At 47.8% G+C, this 18254-nt stretch overlaps 1 protein-coding gene across 3 annotated transcripts; it reads right to left on the minus strand.

Annotated features, from left to right (window-relative positions):
* Nucleotides 1-334: 334 nt before the first annotated feature.
* On the minus strand, nucleotides 335-12531 carry PEX26 (peroxisomal biogenesis factor 26). Of its 3 annotated transcripts, XR_013974962.1 has the most exons (6): nucleotides 11976-12531; nucleotides 10598-10738; nucleotides 8930-9225; nucleotides 6499-6645; nucleotides 3190-3424; nucleotides 335-2833 (listed from the first exon to the last, which is right to left on the minus strand). XR_013974962.1 is itself a non-coding variant. In XM_080913941.1 (5 exons), exons 1-5 carry the CDS (start codon nucleotides 12191-12193, stop codon nucleotides 3321-3323), a joined length of 903 nt encoding a protein of 300 aa, XP_080770067.1. In that variant the 5' UTR covers nucleotides 12194-12531; the 3' UTR covers nucleotides 335-3320. The 3 variants fall into 3 exon arrangements, 2 of the variants coding, with proteins under 2 accessions (XP_080770067.1, XP_080770066.1); XM_080913941.1 differs by having other exon boundaries at nucleotides 335-3421; XM_080913940.1 differs by having other exon boundaries at nucleotides 335-3424.
* Between the last annotated feature and the right edge of the window lie 5723 nt (nucleotides 12532-18254).

Here is an 18254-nt window from a genome sequence, read left to right on the forward strand (position 1 = left end):
GTGTGCACACGGAGCAAAGTCACCTTGGTCAGTGAAGTTGGTTTTGGTTTCCTTTGTTGTATCTAAGTGTGGGAAGGGTAAAATAGTGTGCTTTCATTATGTAGGAGAAGGAAGGAAGTGCACATCTGAGGACCCAGCAGCTGTTGCCCTGGGCAAAAAGTGGGACATAGGAATGAACACACGGAAGGGACAGGCTTTATTTCCCACAATGACCCATCTACACCTTAGGCACTGTTTTGTACGGGTAAAACTCTAATATATTATTGGTTTTCGCATACATATATGAAGACATATACAAAAAGCAGGGCATGTTACACGTCACATCTTAGAAATTCATATCTCCTTCAGGTGCTGGCTATCCTGATGCCCGCCCACTTCCACCTGATCTCACCCCCACCCACACCAGCCCAGCCTCCGGTCTAACCACTGGACAGCCGCCCCTGCTGTCCCAGGCACTCCTTAACTTAGAATGTCTGCTCCACATCGCACACTGCAGACACCCGAGAACTGACCAACTCTATCTAGTTTTCCCTGATACATCTGCATATTAACAATGAACCCTAGCTTGAGAGTGACAGGGGAGACTGAGGGAGGAGGGGGAGGGTGATAGAACACCAGGGGTCAGGAGGCCTGGGTCTTATTCAGGCTGTGACTTAGCACAAATGGTTTCACCTTTCTGAGTGTCAGTTTCCTTAACTAAAAAAGAAGGTGGCTGCGAGATACCATCTGCAACTGAGACTCTCTAGACTCAACATCTCCCAGTCCCAGCATGCACTGCTCTTCATGGGCACTGACCCCCGGAGACTAGCCAGTGGTGTCTTTTAAACATTCTAGAAGTCTCACTACGGAAAGCTGAAATTAGCTTAATAGATTTTTATTTAGCCCGGTATATCCAAAATATTATCATTTCAACATACAGTCAATATAAAAATCTTTGTATTTACATTCATTTTATTTTATTTTTATTTTTTTGTACTTGGTCTTTGAAATCCAGTGTGTATGTTTTACACTTACAGCATGTGTCCACATGGATGAGCCACAATTTAAATGCTCACAAGTCACCTTTGGCTGATGGCTACTGTGCTGACCTACCAAGAAGGCCCTCCCTTCACTCTGACCTCTTTAAGCCCAGAGCTGTGGACCAGCTTACATCCTTAGTAAGGTCGAAGTAAGAGCAGCAGTTTGAGTTTCGGGTTCCTCACCTGATAGGCAAGTGGTTAGAGCACAGACAGCCCTCCAGCGGTCAGATAAAACTAACCAGAGCCCCATGGGCCACCAGCCGAAAAACTGAAGAGCATCAGGAGAGAGCAGGAAGCCAAACGGATCTGATCTGTTCAGGGTTTCACAGCACAGGACAGCACACGCACCAGAAGCACATGCCCAATCCCATCAGACCACTCATCCTCTGAGTACCTGCCCACACTCAGCTCAGTGGCCTGGGAATAGCCACTGCTCACAAGAACTCTTCCTCGGGGCTGACCAAAGTGCCAAGAGTCCTGAGTACCCATTTCCTTCTGGAAGAGACCCTGTGAGAAGAGGACTGGCGTGTAGATGACAAGGCTGAACCTGGCCAACAGTCACCGACACAGCAGAGCAGGAATGTGAGACAGGGGTTGGGAAGCAAAGAATGCTAGGTAGCCCTTGAGTGAGCCTGGAAAGCCAAGGATATGAGGCAGAGCTGCTACAAGACCCTCCAGCAGTTATAGCTAAGCCATGACAGAGAGGCCTGGCAGCTACAATGCAGCCTGCTCAAGGAACGGGGCAACACAGCAAAGGAGCTGTCAGTCAAACGTGCAAACACTGGGCCTAAGTTTCCATTAAAAAGGATCTGGATCTTTATCCTGTGGGTCATGGAAGCCATTAAGGAGTTTCTTCCAGGGCAGTGAACGTGCAGGTCCTCATTTCAAATCCACTGTCATAGGGTGAGTGTGTCACAGATATCCAAGAGGCTGGAGGGTGGGGTGAGCACTTGAGCCCAGGCATTCTGGGCCAAGTTGGACAGCAACAATGAAGGAATCACTGTCACGAGACTTCAACCCTTCCAGAACCCTTTTCTCTCCCCAGTGATCTGGGGTCTACTTAAAGGTCATACAAAAAGAAAGAAAAAAAAAAAAAGATGGTTGTAGTCCCCAAGTTTTCAGGATTTATATGAAATTCTACGTGTCTGTGAAGTTTCCTCTTCTAGAGGAAGGCTACTGACTCACACAGTTCCTAAAATATCAACCAACAGAACGCCTAGCAAACCCTCTGCACTCTTGACATCCACAGATCCAGTGTGAGTGGCTGGCTGAGGGCCTTCACCCTGGCAGCACCAGAGTATCCTGTATTTTACACAGAAATGCTGAGGCGTGCGCAGTGCCTCCTCCCTGGGGTTGTCCCTCCCCCCCCAGCCCCCACGGATCTTACAGCTCACCTGATTACCCAGTTCCATTTTCAGCTCCCAGCCCTGAGCCTGGCCTACTTTTCACACCACACAAGCAGAGACTTGGCATTATTCAAACAACGGACCACAACCAGGACCCAGAGAAAGGACCAAGGAGAGACAGTGCTGAGATACGGTTGGCTGGTCAGGTTAAAAGATGGTGGGGTACAGTGGGAAGACACTGGGTCCCAGACAGCAGTGCTTGGCCCCTGGCATGCTGGAAAAGTGAGCTAAGACTCAGCAGCATTAAGAAAGATCACATTCCCCAGAGATAAGGTCAGGCAGGCTCAGTTTGCTCACAACGGCCACCTGGGTGAGTCAGAAGCCACATCATGTCTGAACAGCAAAATGCCTCTTGCAGAAAGCCTCTTGCTGGACCAATGGGAAGGGGTGGTGGACTGATTCCAGCATCTGTGGGAGGGGAACGGGGAGGAGGAACCTCTGGCTTTACTCAAATTCAAATACTGATCTGTGGAGCAGTTTTCAGAGGTAAATGGCCAAGGCCAATCCACCACATTTGTGAATCCCAGCTCCCTCAGCACCCCGTATGGACAGTCACCCTCTGCCTTTGTCAAGAAACCAGAATGTCTCAAACCCCATTCCCTGCTCCTAAACCCCTCCTTTCTGAGGAGCTGTTGCAGTGCTCTGGGCAGCCGGACTTGTGTCCTGTGTGCAGGGCCTCGGGCACCACTGTCCACACACTCCCTCTGAGGCCAGCCACAGTGGGATACCAAAGGGAGGGTCAAAGGAAGCAGGCCATGGCTCACCTGCCTTGGTTACTCTCTCTAGAACGAATGGGCCCACTCTTTGGTGGCATCTGGGACCCAGCCACTGGGTTCAACTTTTCTGCTTCTGTAGATGTGGACTGTAAGAGGCAGAGACAGCCAGGCAGGACCACTCAGTCCCGGAGGGTGACTGGGTAGAGCCGAGAAAGTGTGGCCTTTTGAATCCGGCGGAAGAGCTGGGTCAGCTGGTAGAGGAAGGGCAGCGAGGAAGGAGCTGCTGTGGGAAAGAGAGACTATCATGAGTGCTCTTCCCTCAGACCTTCCATGGTAGCTAGGACACACCCAGGCTCCCTGCTATTTGCAGCCTCCTCAGCAACAAGCAATTTCTCTTTCACTGAAATGTTTTCTCCACTTTAAATATTCTAGAAAAATCCAGATTTATCACACCTTCATCTATCTGATATTTACAGATGCTGGTGAGACTCAGAAAAGCCTACACAGTGCTTCCGGTGCCTTGGGTGTGCCTCGGGTATGTCTTGCTTTCTTCTAAACGCCTTTTTCCTTAAGTCCCGTGCTTAGGCCTAGGTTAAAATTTTTAATTGGGGCTGGAGAGATGGCTCAGTAGTTGAGAGCACTTGCTACTCTTGCAAAGACCTGGGTTCCTAGCCCCCACATTAGAGGCTCGCAACCAATTCTAGGGTATCTAACACTTCCGGCTTCCAAGAAAACCAGGCATGCATGTGGTACACATACACGCATGCAGACTCATACATATTTTTTTAAGTCTAAGAAAATGTTTACTAAGCCCTAACTCTACTTCCTGAAAGAAATAACTAATAACACTGGGCACAACAGAATAACTAACTGCCCCTGGGGAGAGAGAGCCGTTTAGAAGAATTCTGCCTCACTTCATGCCTTTCTATGCTTTTCAGTTTGGAGTCTTATGACAGCTTTACCTATTTTACCACAAATTAATTACACTGAAAATGAAAAAAATTAAATCTACCATTTGTTTTGTTTCCTTGTTTGGATTACAGACTTGAAAACCAAACATACGGGGCTGGAGAGATGGCTCAGCAGTTAAAAGCACTGACTGCTCTTCCCAGCAACCACGTGGTGGCTCACAACCATCTACAAAGGGATCTGATGCCCTCTTCTGGTGTGTCTGAAGACAGCTACAGTGTGCTGACATACATAAAATAAGTAATTATTTTTAAAAAAACATACAGGAAATATATATTTCTACCTTTGTTTAGGTTTGAATTGGGGAGACTGTTTTACTTTGAGACAGTCTCATGTAGCCTAGGCTGGCCTGGAACTTATACAGACAAGGATGACTGAGCTGAGCCTTCTGTTTCATCTCTTATGCTGGGACTCCAGGTGTGAGACACCACACCGAGTTCTGTGGTGCTGGGAATTGAACCCAGGCCTTAGTACATACCAGGCAGTTATGGTATCTGAGCTCATCCCTGGCCTCCAAAATAAGGAATATGTATTTCTTTCTTAAACAGAAAAATATACCCCAGCACCTTAGAAAGCTGGAACAGGAGACAGCTGGGACCAGAGGTTGAAGCCAGCCTGGGCAGCGCTATGAGACACACACAGACCTGCCCCCGTGGGGGGAGCAGTGTTTAGGGCTAAGAAGATGGCTCAGTAAAGTACTTGCCGAACAAGTGTGAAGACCTAAGTTTGAATCCCAAATACCCACTTGAAAGCCAGGTATGGGAGCAGCACATGGCTGTAACCCCAAGGCAAGCTCCAGGTTCAGTGAAGAGACTCTCAAAACCTACAGTAGAAGTGCTGGGGCTGTTGCTCAGTGATAGAACAGTCACTCCTCAGGTATGAGGCCCTAAACTTAATCCCCGGTCGTCATCCTTGTCATCGTCATTATGTGGAGTAGCCAACATCAACCTCTAGCATCCAAACATGTAGACATCTGTGCATGCACGCGCATACACACACACACACACACACACACACACACACACACAGGGATACACACGGGCATGAGCACACATGCATAGTAGGAGCAGTGGAAAGAAAGATTTATTCCTCTAGGGCTGGGGATAAAACCCAGTCCTTCATACATGTCAGTCCTTCATACATGTATCTATACCATATGCTGCCTAACTCCACCCCCAACCCTCCATACATGTTATCTTCCCTTAAAGTAACTGACCTTCTTTTCCCTCTAATTTCTATTTGCAGTGCCCCCTGCTGGTCCTCCTCTCATGAGGAAGCTCTGAGCTGCCCAGTACACACCCAAGTTCAGGAGAAGTCATAAGGAACTTCTAAATTCTTATCAAATATGCAAAGTAGAGAGTCCAGGACAGAGGGGAAATCTCTTTTAGTCTAGAAACTAAACTTCCCTTTTTCAAACGTGTTCTTCCAGTTCTGAGAATGCAGTTCCCAGTTAGGTGTGTCTGCTCACCCAGTCATTTCTGGAAGCTGCTGGTGGCTCTCATGGATAACCAGCAGGGCTGTCCAGAGGGGACATTCCTGCTCAGAGTCTAACAAATGAGAGGGGAAGTGAAAAAAAACAGGGTAAACTGTGTGACTCAGGTCTAATCACTCTGGCTATTAGATTTCTCAACCAACAGTGAAAGAAAATGAAAGGTTTCTCATTTCTCTTTGGTTTTGAAAGTTGCAAAATCCTATCCTACATCTAAGTTCTTGAGAAAAGTACAGACCACTTAACAACCCATAGAGGACAGCGCAGAAAGCCTGGCTTGGAGATGCACACTTGCAACCCCAGCACGTAGGAGGCAGAAACAAACGGTCTCACACCATTGAACTATACAGCAAGTGGGAGAGGGTGTTTCTCGAATGGTAGTCAGTCATCTAACTGTGGCCCAGAGTCTGCATATCTGACTGAGCACTACACAAGTGGTTTCCCAAGTCTCTCCTCTCACAGCGAGGCAGAAGAGATTAATCAACCACCCAAAGGCCCAACACATGTCAGGAAAAGTCTATAAGCAAGAATATCATTTAGCTGTTTCAAATTATTTTCCCACATCTTCTAAAATGTATGAGACTTTCATTTACAATTTCAGGGTCACACTAGCCAGAGGACGCTTGGATCACCACACTCTATTTTAAGTGTTCCCACGAGGAAGCATCTTTATGTTGCGTTCTGACTAGAGGTCGCCCCTGGATGGAGCAGGGTCTAGGTGGAGTCCATCAGCACGCAAGGCAATAGGGAAATGTTCTCTAACTGCTCTCTGAGGTTCTGGGCCTGGTCTCTCCTCCAGGTGAGGTAGACTCTTGTTCTTTGTGGAAGAGGCTCCATGTCACAGGAGGTGGCTCCCTCCCAGGCTCTCACAGACCCTGCTGCCACACCCCTTCACTCACCTGGGTCAAACCGAAGAACCAAGAGACAGAGGATCAAGGCAGCCAGGAGGCCCTTTCTGAAGGGCTGGGAGAGAAGGTGGCTCACCGCAGAGCCCCAAAGCCGGCGAAGCAGCATCAGCAGTGACAGCAACTTATGGGAGAGCGAACCTGGCCAGGGCACAGAGCATCATCACAGGATGAGTCAGGCAAAGCAGATCTGAAGAGTCAATCCAAACCAAGTGAGAATCATTTCCTTGCACAGGTCACAAAGTAGTTCAAAAAAAAATACTGAAAGGTCAAAAACAGGCATCATTTGCTTAGGGGTTTGGTTTGGTTTGGCTTTTGTAGTACTGGGAATGGATCCCATGATCTTTAGATGCTTGACAAGTACTCTACCACTGAGCTATATGGATCTCTGTGATCTGGTAGGTCCACTGCTATCTAAGATGTCCTAAGAACAGGCTTATGAAGGTGCAGTCAGTGCATACAAGACCTACGCATCTGTGTAAGCATTCTTCATATTACGGACTGGCTTGTGTAAAATAACTCAGAGCCACACTTGTGTGTGACACATTAACACGGAGAAATGGAGGGCCTTTAACATATGCAGTAGAGAACTCAAGACTGGGACTGCGAATGACATCATGATCCCAGTGGTCCAAAAACAAGTGATGCTCATCCTGACAGGTCTCGCCACATAGGTTATTGATGTGCTCTCTCATGTCTAGAATTGGGGAGAGAGAACCTCTATTGAGAAAATGCCCCTACCACACTGCCTGTGGGTAAGCCTATGGGACATTTTCTTGGTTAATTGTTGATGTGGGTGAGGCTATCCCACAATGGGGGCAAGGGGACCAGTACCATCCCTGGGCTGGTGGTCCTGAGTTGCATAAGAAAGCAGGCTGAGCAAGTCCTGTGGAGCAAACCAGGACGCAGCACCCCTCCATGGCCTCCGCATGAGCTCCCGCCTGACTTCCTTTAATGATGGACTGTGCTGTAGAATGTAAGGTGAAATAAACCCTGTCCTCCTCAAGTTGCTTTTAGTCCTGGTGTTTTTAATCACAGCGATAGAACCTAACTAAGACAATGGTGGTAGGCCTGGGCATCCCCCACCCCCATCCCAAAAACTACAACCTGCTAACAAAGAAGTAAATCCATCCCAGCAGGTCCACACAGAACAGTATACTTTGGAGAACATGACTATAGTTTCCTGATTAAATAGTAGGTTTCCCTATAAATTTAAAAAGAAAAGGTGTTTAACGATCCCTAAGCTGTCCAAAGCCAGAAAGTGCTGAAAGAGGGGATACAGCTAACTGTTCTGGTTCTACTCGGAAATGGTTGTTTTGTTTCTGGTGGTGGTGAGCACAGGAAAATGTATCTGATGTAAAAGTACAGTTCCAGTGTGAAACCCCACTGCTTCCCTTCCAAACGGCTATTCAAACTGCACAAAACTTCACTGGACTGTACGGTCTTTCAGTCTGATTAATTTCTGTGTTTTGTCTTTGTGTTTTAATTTGCAACCATTCTGCCATATTTATTTCATTCCACCATACAATAAAGTGATATCATAATCAAGCGCTCTCTCTCTCTCTCTCTCTCTCTCTCTCTCTCTCTCTCACACACACACACACACACACACACACACGTTATATGTTCACCTCCTGGCACCCACATTGTGTGTCTCCCAACTGCCTGTAACTTCTGCTCCAGAAGGATGTAGCCTCCATGGGCACCCACATCCACATGCACATATCCACCCATAGGCAAATGCATAGACATCATTTAAAATAAAATATATTTTGTTCTTAAAATCAGAAGGCCCCGCTTCCGGAGACAGGTGACTTTCTAGCCCTGGAAGTCTTCACACACAGACTGAGGTGAGAGGGACTAAAAGGCATGAGCAGGAAGGATGGCCTAGACCAAGGGCCTAGGGAACAGAACAACCCCACTCCCAAGTGCACTCCACTGCCTCATAAGAATGCTAGCAGAAGCCAGGGGGTAACACAGCTATGTGCTAAAGAACACGGCAGACCTCAGCCGAGGAAACCAAACACTCAAAAGCTCTACTTCAGTGAAGGCAGATTGGAGGCCAGACACAAAGACCCAAAGCTGAAGAAGGCCATTTTTATGGCCTTAAGTTTACGGAGCTAAGCTATGTGTGTATTAGGACGAGCGCTTGAAGGAGGAGTAACAGTTCCATGCCAGCATGACGGAAGCAAAGTCTAGTGAGGGGATCCCAAGGAGGTGCCTGATCAGACCCCAGAGACTTTTCAAGAGACAAGTCAGGGTCAGGAGACCCTGTAACACCTCCCCATGTGCAGACTCTTCTTGCGCTCCAGCGTCAGAGTCTTGCTTGGTTTGCATGCAACAGAGTTAAGCTTAAGAAACTCAGAAATGTACAACGGATGCTACAGGACCCCTTTGCAGAAGCCACAAAGCCCTGATGTCCTACCTTCCTGGCTCAGCTTCTGGGGGTCCTGGGAGTTCGAGGGCTCCTGTGTGGGCTGTTGTCTTGCTGTGTGGATGGCCTGGAGCGCCTCTACCCGCTGCTCCTCGCTGAAGGCTGCAGAGCCCACTGCCAGCTCCTCAGCCTCTGACAAGCAACCCGAGGGTAGCAGCAGCCGGAACAGGTGGAGTGTGGCCAGTGATGCATATTCAGGAAGGCTCTGGTTATCAGGGTCTTGGAGCCAGGCACGAGCCACGTCTAGCACAGCTCCAGGTGCTTTCATTTTGCTGTACAAAAGGATGCTGTGTTCCCAAACAACACAGTCACAAAAGAAGAAGAATCAGTGCTCTACAGGGGCTTATCGTCAAAACCACAAATGTCTAAATCCTACCCTCCCAGTCCTCTGGCCCGTCCCTGTGAGGCATGGACACTGTTAAGAATGAGAGACCAGGGGCTGGAGAGATAGCTCAGAGGTTAACAGCACTGACTGCTTTTCCAGAGGTCCTGAGTTCAATTCCCAGCAACCACATGGTGGCTCACAACCATCTGTAATGGGATCTGATGCCCTCTTCTGGTGTGTCTCAAGACAGCAAGAGTGTACTTACATACATAAATCTTGAAAAAAATAATAATAATACTGAGAGACTAGGGGTTAGAGACAGTGATTAAGAAAGTACTGCTCTTGCAGAGGACTGGAGTTTTATTCACAGCAACCATACTGGGCGGCTCAAAGCCACCTCTACCTCCAGCTCTGGGATATCTGGGATAGCCATCTTCCGGCCTCCAAAGGCACTGGCACTCCTGTGCACACAAACAACTTTTAAAAATAATAGTAACTTTTTTTTTTTTTAAATTAGAGACAGAGGGCTGAAGAGATGCTCATAAGAGCACTGGTTGTTCTTCCTGAGGACCCAGGTTTGATTCTCAGCACCTACATGAAGGTTCACAACTGTCTGTAACTGCTGGTCCAGGGAATCCAATGCCCTCTTCAGGCATCTGCGGGCACCAGACACACATGTAGTACAGATATAAAATGCATGCAGTACAGACAAACACTCAGGCAAAACACCCTTACACACAATAAAACAAAATGTACACTATCTTCTATGGAAGCCTGAGGCCCAGAGCTGGGGCCTGGCAGCCATGTAACCAGCAGGACGCGGCTCCACCCACACCAGGAATGCCAGCATTGAGGGGGGAAGAGCCAGGGGACCACTGGCTCTTGCTGGTTTTCAGTCTAGCTATAAAGGAATGTAAGGTTCAAGGAGAGACCCTGCCTCAGAGGAATAAAGTAGAGAGTGATAGAGGATTCCAAGTACCCTTCTCTGATCCCCACACATACATACATGCATGCGAACCCACATGTACACATGCATGTACACATGCACATACACCACACATGCCACTTATACATGTATCCACATACACACAATTTTCTTTTTAAGAATTAGAGATTCCCATGAGGATCAGCCTGTTTCACTACTATCTTGTGTGCCTTTTTCTTCTACTCCCAAATGCCTGTTCCTCGTCATTAATTATCGTGGTGTGAGGCCTGAACACAGTGAGGAGACCCGAATTCAAAGGGAACTGACTAGGAATGGGGACAAAGGAATCAGGAGACCCTGACTCGCACTGGTGATCCCACCCTGACCCGGTACTAGCACCAGGACCTACCACAACTCCAGGACTTTGGGAGGCAGCTTTTCAGGAACCTGGTAATACCGGAGGACCCAGGACAGGGCTTCTCTCCATCGATCCATTTCTGCCAGAGCCTGGATCCCCACAACACACAAGGAACATTTCACCTCCACAACACTGACAACAGAAAACACAAGTCAGGTTCAGACGTGGTTCCCCTCTCTCCACGCCATCCTCCACGCCATCTTCCACGCTGGGACAGGAAGCCAGCGTCCGACTCAGAGGCTACTACTACCTTTACCTTTTCTGTTATTTATTGGCCCGGGCCTCACCACTGGTGTCTTGGGCTGCTCTCTCACCCTAAAGTTAAGTTCTGGAAACCTTTTAGAGGCAAACAAGCTATTGCCCAACACACATCTCTGCATCCAAGTGGGATGAGGACTGAACAAACAGAAAGGTAATCCTGTGGGAATAGCACACCGCGAACACACAGCAGTAGGTGCATACTGGTGGGGAGTGGGAGTTCAGTGTGTGTGCTGAGAAATGAGACTTCTGGCTCGGTGCTCCTATAGAAACTTAACTGTGTCTTTAAGAATTGTCTATGTCCGGCCAGGCAGTGGTGGCATTACTCTAATCCCAGCACTTGAGAGGCAGAAGCAGGTGGATCTCTGAGTTCAAGTCCAGCCAGGTCTACACAGAGTTACAGGTCAGGGTTACACAGAGAAACCCTGACTCAAAATGAAGAGCAAGAAAAACCAAACCATATAAAACTATATCCAATGGGCATAAGCAAAGCCCTCAACATTCCATGTGCAACCTTCATCCCCCTAAAACCACAGTCAGGTCTCTCCGATTGTTACTTCTCTGCTGTCAACTTTGACTATTCTGCCTACTTCCTCCTCCAGGAAGGGTTACACTCCACAGAGAAAGGGTGCCCCCAGCCGTCAGAGGAGGCCAATGCATTAGAAAGAGCAATGTAAAGCAAGGGCTTCCTAAAGATCCAGTCCTTCAACAGGACCAGAACAATGTGCTTCTGCCTTGACACACCGCCCCCCCGCCCCCCACACACACACATCTTCCATGATCTGCCAAGGCCAGGAATGAATAGGAGGTGGATTCCTAAAAAAAGCTGCTACCTGCTTACTGAACCTCCTCACGACTGCACACTTAAATACACATCCATCCTGTCCTCCTGTACTGAAAAGGTGAACAAAGAATTCGCAGTGGCATCCCTCCAAACCGTTGCATGATTTGACTTCACTGTACAGTATCATGGGCGCAGAATGAGCCTCTCTCAAAGTGGACCCCCTAGGGAAAGCAAGGTGTAAGGTGGGCGCAGTCTTGCAATGCCAGAAATTCTGAGACCAGGTTCCTCCCCTAAAGGATCCAGAAAGGAACACAGCCCAGCACGTACGTGCCACTCGCGGGCTCCTCCGCCAGGCTCTGCCAGGCTCGTTCGCAAGTCTCGAGTGCGGCGTGGAAGTCCAGGTGTACCACCAACAGGTCGGCCGCCTCTTCCAGCAAGTGCACCGCGGGTGACACAGCCGGGAGGGCGAGCGCGGGCTCGCTGCTACGCAGAGGGCCCACGAGCCCTTTCAAAGGGGGTGCAGAAGTTGAGGCGTCGCTCTTCATAGCCAGCCTGGGTTCGACCAGGTCTCCTCACACGTCAGGAGAACAGCTTCTCCAGAGCTTCCTGGAAATCTGGAGTGAGCCTGGTAGATGGTCCGCAAGCCTCGCACTCTTCCCCTCCACGCCTCTCCAGGTCTGTTCCTAGGGAAGGGCCATGGAGGCGCTGAACCCGGTCACAGCCTGCGCTCACCGACAGTCTAACCCTTGGGAGACTGGCCTGTTGAAGACTTAAGAAGTTGCCGAAGGCCCAGCACTTGTTCCTCCTGCCCCTCGACCCGTGCTAGAAGCACCGAAGCGCCCAGAGTAGAGAGCGCGACAACAGAGACGAGGAACCCACCGTGGTGGACACCTTCGCCCCACCCCCCTTCGCCACTACGGCGCACGCGCGCGCCCTGGAGCGCGGAATTCTGGGAGTTGTAGTCTTGGCCTCTTTGATTCTGTGAAGCTTCGGGGTGCTTCTGGCTCCCAGAGACTGTCATCTTCCAGAGAGAACGCACCACATCATCAGCTTCGGGGTGGAAAAGATGGGGAAGCTGAACCATTAGTGAAATGACTTGGTCCTGTGAAATGCGGTTCTTCCCTCACTAACCGGAAGAGGACGGACAGAAGAAATTCCAGTAAGGATGTGGAACTACCTGCACCTTTATTATTAACCTCTGAAGCGGTGTGTTGAGGAGATCAGCTGGAAGCTTAGGAAAGAAGATAAAACTCTGGAGCTGGCTATTTCCTTTTCCTGGGTTCGATGATGGTATAAAGTGTGGCGGAGTGCAAAAGCGCTTTCTGTCTGTCAGCTGTTATCCTATTTACGCGTGAGATAGTTCACACAACAAATAAGTCACCAAAACACTGTCAAACCAAAGAAAGCACTTTTTTTTTAAGCTGAAAGGAGTGTCAGGGAGCAGGTAGAACTGAATTGTGCTTTGTATTCAGCAAATGAACCATCAAACACAGGACTGAGTTATGTAAACTCCTGGATCCTGCGTTGTTTGTTCGAATAAGGATGTCAGAAAAGTAAAGCCGGGCACATGTCATGCAATTCTTCAATATAATACTGGACCAATGTAAGAACTAATGTCTTATATCTGTAATGTGTAGAAAGTAAATGTGTGTGTGTGTGTGTGTGTGTGTGTGTGTGTGTGTGTTATATTTATATTGTTTGTTGAGACAGGGTTTCTCTGTGTAGCCCTTGGCTTTCCTGGAACTCACTCTGTAGACCAGACTGGCCTCGAACTCAAGGATCAGCTTGCCTCTGCCTCTCTAGGGCTGGGATTAAAGGAGTCACTACCACACCTGGCTTCCTATTATATATTTGACACAGACTCATAAATCACCAATTATCTGTGTGCTTCAGGCAGGATTTCCTAACTCTTCCACATCCATACTCAGCCTTCATGGTACTGAACTCTCTTCCAAGCTTTCCTAGAATCCTTTGCTCCCTTAGTGACTGGGTAAGACAGCTAGGCCCTAGGCCAAACCTGCTCACCTCACACATGCATTTCTTTTATTGCTAACACTGACTCAGCAGCGTTTAAATCTCTGCAGAAGGTCCTCAGACAGCTGAGACAGAAATGTCAAGTCTGCTAGAGCCTGGTACTGTGACCATGTAAGGCGAAAGAGCCAAGATGTCACTTGTTTTTTTTAAAAGAGGATACTGCTTAATTTTCCCCAATTAGTGACTGGAGCGGTGGCTCAGCAGTTATGAACATTTGTTTTTGCAGAGAGTTGGGTTCAATTCCCAACACTCACATGGCAGCTCACAACCATCTGTAACTCTAGTTCCAGGGGATCCAGTGCCCTCTTTCTAGCCTCCTGGGGTACCAGGCTTGAATGTGCTAGACATACATACAGGTAGGCAAAACAGTCACATCAAATACGATATATCTTATATAATATAATATATTATATATAATATAAGATATTTTTTTCTACATTTGTTTGTGTCCCACAGCATACATTTGGAGGTCAAAGGACAGCCTGCAGCAGACAATTCTCTCCTTCCTCCTTTTGTCTCTTGGAGACCAATCTCAAGTCAGGCTTGGTGGCAAGCTCCTTTACCCACTGAGCCATCTCACTGGCCCCATAAATACTTTTTGATGCTAATAGATGGCCCGCATTGTCCAAGGCCCTGAGGGTCCCACTGAATCTAAGGACAAAGCCTTGGTGAACTTATATCATAATGGAGGAAAACAGCCAACAAAAATAAATAGATGTTTATTAATCAATAAGTACACATGCCTGTAGATCTAGTCAGTCCTGAAGTTGATGTTGGAAGATTATTTTAAGGCCAGGAATTAGAGACCAGCCTAGACACACAGGTGTGTGTGTGTGTGTGTGTGTGTGTGTGTGTGTGTGTGGCCATTTTGTTACATACCTGTCAGTCATTTCATATTGTTACTGACACAAAAAAATAGCTTGACTCAAACCAGGGCCAGTCTGACCATATACTCTGTTATGTTTTGAGGTTTGTTAATCTTAAAAAAATTCCAGAACCTTAAGCTTCACTTAGGACCAATCAGGACAAAGGTCAGTTAGAACTGCTCTGTCTAGCCAGCCAAAATAGCCTGAGTCGGAGCTGACCACTCGGAAGTACTTCCGGCACCTACACATGAGCTCATTGTGGTTTTTCCCTTTATAAACTGTCCACGGGAAATATTCACAGCCACAGTCAGCTCCTGAGCCTCATCTGTAGTCCTCATTTTGTCCTAAAGTGGATGGTCAATAAACTATCCCTGTCTCACTGAGATCGACGGACACGTGACATGGGGTGACTCATGGACCCCAGCAATACACATGTGTACACATATACACACATACACAAACATACATACATTTAAGCAAGCAAAATACATGCAACAGTGTGGTTAGATGATAAAGACTAAGGAGAAAGAGAAGGGAGGTGGGGGACCATGGAGAGACCAGCACAATAGGCACATTTGCCTTTACCATCTAACAGGAAGTCCAAGGAAGGGCACAGAACACAGAAAACGTGGCCTTTTTGCTCAGAACTGTCCCTTGTTGTTGGAGGTCAGTATTTGGAGCCTCACATTTGGGATCAATATATTCTCGGCATCATTGTGAGAGACCATCATCCTCCACAGGCAACATTTGCTCTCCTGCAGCAAACACAGAACAAGGCGGAGACACTTGGAATGTGAGTTGCATAGACTGAGGCTGCCAAAATGTCCCGTCATCTCTGCCTCCAAATGAACGTTAAAAGATGATGGTCATCAGTAATAACATAATTTAGGTATTTAAAACACAACAGCCCATCTGTTTCTCAGACAGAGGTTTTGGGGATTTTTTACATTTTTATGTGATATTCTGCTGCATATGGCGTGTAGCATGTGCATGCCTGGTGCCTCACAGAGGCTGGAGAATGATGTTATATTGGTGTAACCATCTGTAATTGGTGAGCCCATATGTGAGCGCTGACACTCAAACTTGGATTCTCTAAAAGAGCATCAGGTACTACTAACCTCTGAGCCATTCCTCCTGTCCCTCAAACCGAGTTTAAAAGTGTGCCCTGGAAAATCAGAACAGCCGGGATTGGGAGATAGCTTAGTGGGTGACTCGGCTGATGATCCGTTACGAGTATGACAACCTGAGCTTGGATTCTCAACACCCACATTAAAAACAAACAAGCAAACAAACAGAAAAACAAGGTTCAGTGGAACACACCTGTAATCCTGGCATTAAAAGTGGAAACAGGAAGATCTCTGGGATTTGTTGTCTGCCCACGATAGCCAAATCTGTGAGCTTTAGTGACATCATTGAGAGACTTCTGGCCTGTCATACAGACAGACAGACAGACAGAGAACAATTAGAACTGAAAGAGCAGCAAAGATAGGTTACACAGACAAAGTGAGACTGTCACAGTGACCATACACAATGTCACTGAGGCCTGGAAATTTTCTAACCAATTCCTTGCTATTCCTCATTTGTCCAGCAGATGGCAGAGCAACCTTAAATTTTTTTCCTTGCCAGAAATAATTTTCTCCATTTAGTGGTATGGTGACCAGAATGAGGTCAAGCTATTTAAAGAGGAGTGGGATGTGCTAAAACTCATATAAAAATAAGAGCGTGTCAATATGTGCTAAATGCACGTGTTAAAAAACACAGTCTGTGCCATTAATACACATAATAAAAACAAGCTTGTGCTTCATGTATTTGTCTCACTTGATCGCCAGCTACACACATGGGGCTTCATCATGGTCTGTGTTCACAGCTAACCTTTGAAAACGATGCCTACAAACTGACTCAACACACCACTGCTGTGACCCACTGTTTCCCTCCTCTGAGTACACCCGGAGTTTCTCAAGTGAAGAGATATCAATCCTAAACAGAAGCCAGTCCACAACTATGTATGTGAAGTGAACGTGTATGCCACACTATACATGACCAGCCAGATTTCTCCATGATTGTATCAAGGGCCATTGATACAGGATGTTTGGCAAATACCTACTTTCTCTCACTGGCTCATCCTTGGAATAAAGCTGGGAGTAGAATTATGTACAATTCTCCCAGTTGACAAGACCTGGCCCCAGTTAGTGTCTGTAATGGTGGGATTATCTTATTGTGGGGAAAAACAGCAGTGAACGAGACACCAGTCCCCCATCACAACACAGCTCCTAGCGCCTGCCTGTGATTTGGTGTTCTTCTTTCTAGGTGACACCTTCAGGGCTCAGCTCAGGGCACCTCTTCTCTGGCAGATGGAGGTTGGTACCCACAAGATGGTGCCCTGCCATGGCAGAAGAAAAGGGAGACACTGGTTAGAATCTCTGTCCTGTTTGTGATCAAGCTGGCTGACATCCACATAGCCACCCAATGTCCTCATGCCTCAGTGGTCTCTGAGGATGCAGATGCTAGCACCTGCTACATAAAGGCAACTGTGAGCATCCAAGAAAGATTGGGATAGCCCACTGAACCTCTAAATCTGACATCCTTCAGGCTAATGACTGATGTCGCATGTTCAGGCTCAAATAAGGAATGGAATGGTCTTCACCTCCAGATTCTGGAATCTTTCTGTCTTAGTTAGGGTTTCTACTGCTGCACCAAAACGCCGTAACCAAAAGCTAGTTGGGGAGGAAAGGGTTTATTCAGCTTACACTTCCACATTGCTGCTCATCACCAAAGGAAGTCAGGACAAGAACTCACACAGGGTGGAAACCTGGAGACAGGAGCTGATGCAGAGGCCATGGGGGGGTGCTGTTCACTGGCTTGCTCCTCATGCCTTGCTCAGCCTGCTTTCTTATAGAACCCAGGTTCACCAGCCCAGAGTTGGCACCACCCACAATGGGCTGGGTCCTCCCCAGTTAATCACTAATTGATAAAATACTTTACAGCTGGAGGTACTGCCTCATCTGAAGCTCCTTCCTTTCCGATGACTCCAGCTTGTGTCAAGTTGACACACAAAACCAGCCAGTACAGTGACCTGACTTTTAGGAACAGTTGTCCTTGAACTTGTTATGTAGAAAAGGATGACCTTGAACTTCTTCCTGCCGGCCTCTCCTGAGGGCTAGGATTACAGGCACATCACACCCAGTTTCTACGGTAACAAAGATTGAACTCAGGGCTTCTTGCATACTAGGCAAGCAGCCTACACACTAAGACACATCCTCACCCAGAGTCCAACCCAAGACTCATCTGTGCAAGGTCAGAGAAGCCTACATCTCTGGTCCGCCTGGCCTGTCTTGCTCCCTTCAATTTGGTTCCGCATTCCAGGCCAGTAAGCGGTCTCCACAACCACTTTCTCAAAGCTGTCCAAGCCAACCAAAGGCCCTCAGTACAGGTTGTCTGTGCCAAGGCTCCATGGCGTTAGATCCCAGTACGTGTGGACCTTTGGCCTGGTGCAAGCCAAATAGGTAAGTATGGGCAGGGTGGGGAGAAGACGTTCCCAAGACTTGGAGGGTGTGCCTACTGGGCTCCAGACCTTCCAGGCATTTTATGGTTCTTTAGTAAAGCTCAAGGTTCAGGCAGTGCTCCTGTTTTTCCTCCCCATTTAAACACAAAGGCAATTCCACCTCAGCGCCCAGCAAGTAATCGCCATGGTCATCAGGCTGCCGCA

This window comes from Micromys minutus (assembly GCF_963924665.1).
Source record: "Micromys minutus genome assembly, chromosome: 3".
NCBI lineage: Eukaryota > Metazoa > Chordata > Mammalia > Rodentia > Muridae > Micromys > Micromys minutus.

What these genes read in the sequence shown, in the direction of transcription:
- PEX26 (XM_080913940.1), bottom strand. Translation starts at nt 12,193, where the DNA reads ATGAAGAGCGACGCCTCAACTTCTGCACCCCCTTTGAAAGGGCTCGTG. An exon ending in CCAGAAGCTGAGCCAGGAAG is followed by an intron (nt 6,646 to 8,929) that starts GTAGGACATCAG and finishes TGCCCTGGCCAG; the next exon opens with GTTCGCTCTCCCATAAGTTG. An exon ending in GGTTCTTCGGTTTGACCCAG is followed by an intron (nt 3,425 to 6,498) that starts GTGAGTGAAGGG and finishes TCTTTCCCACAG; the next exon opens with CAGCTCCTTCCTCGCTGCCC.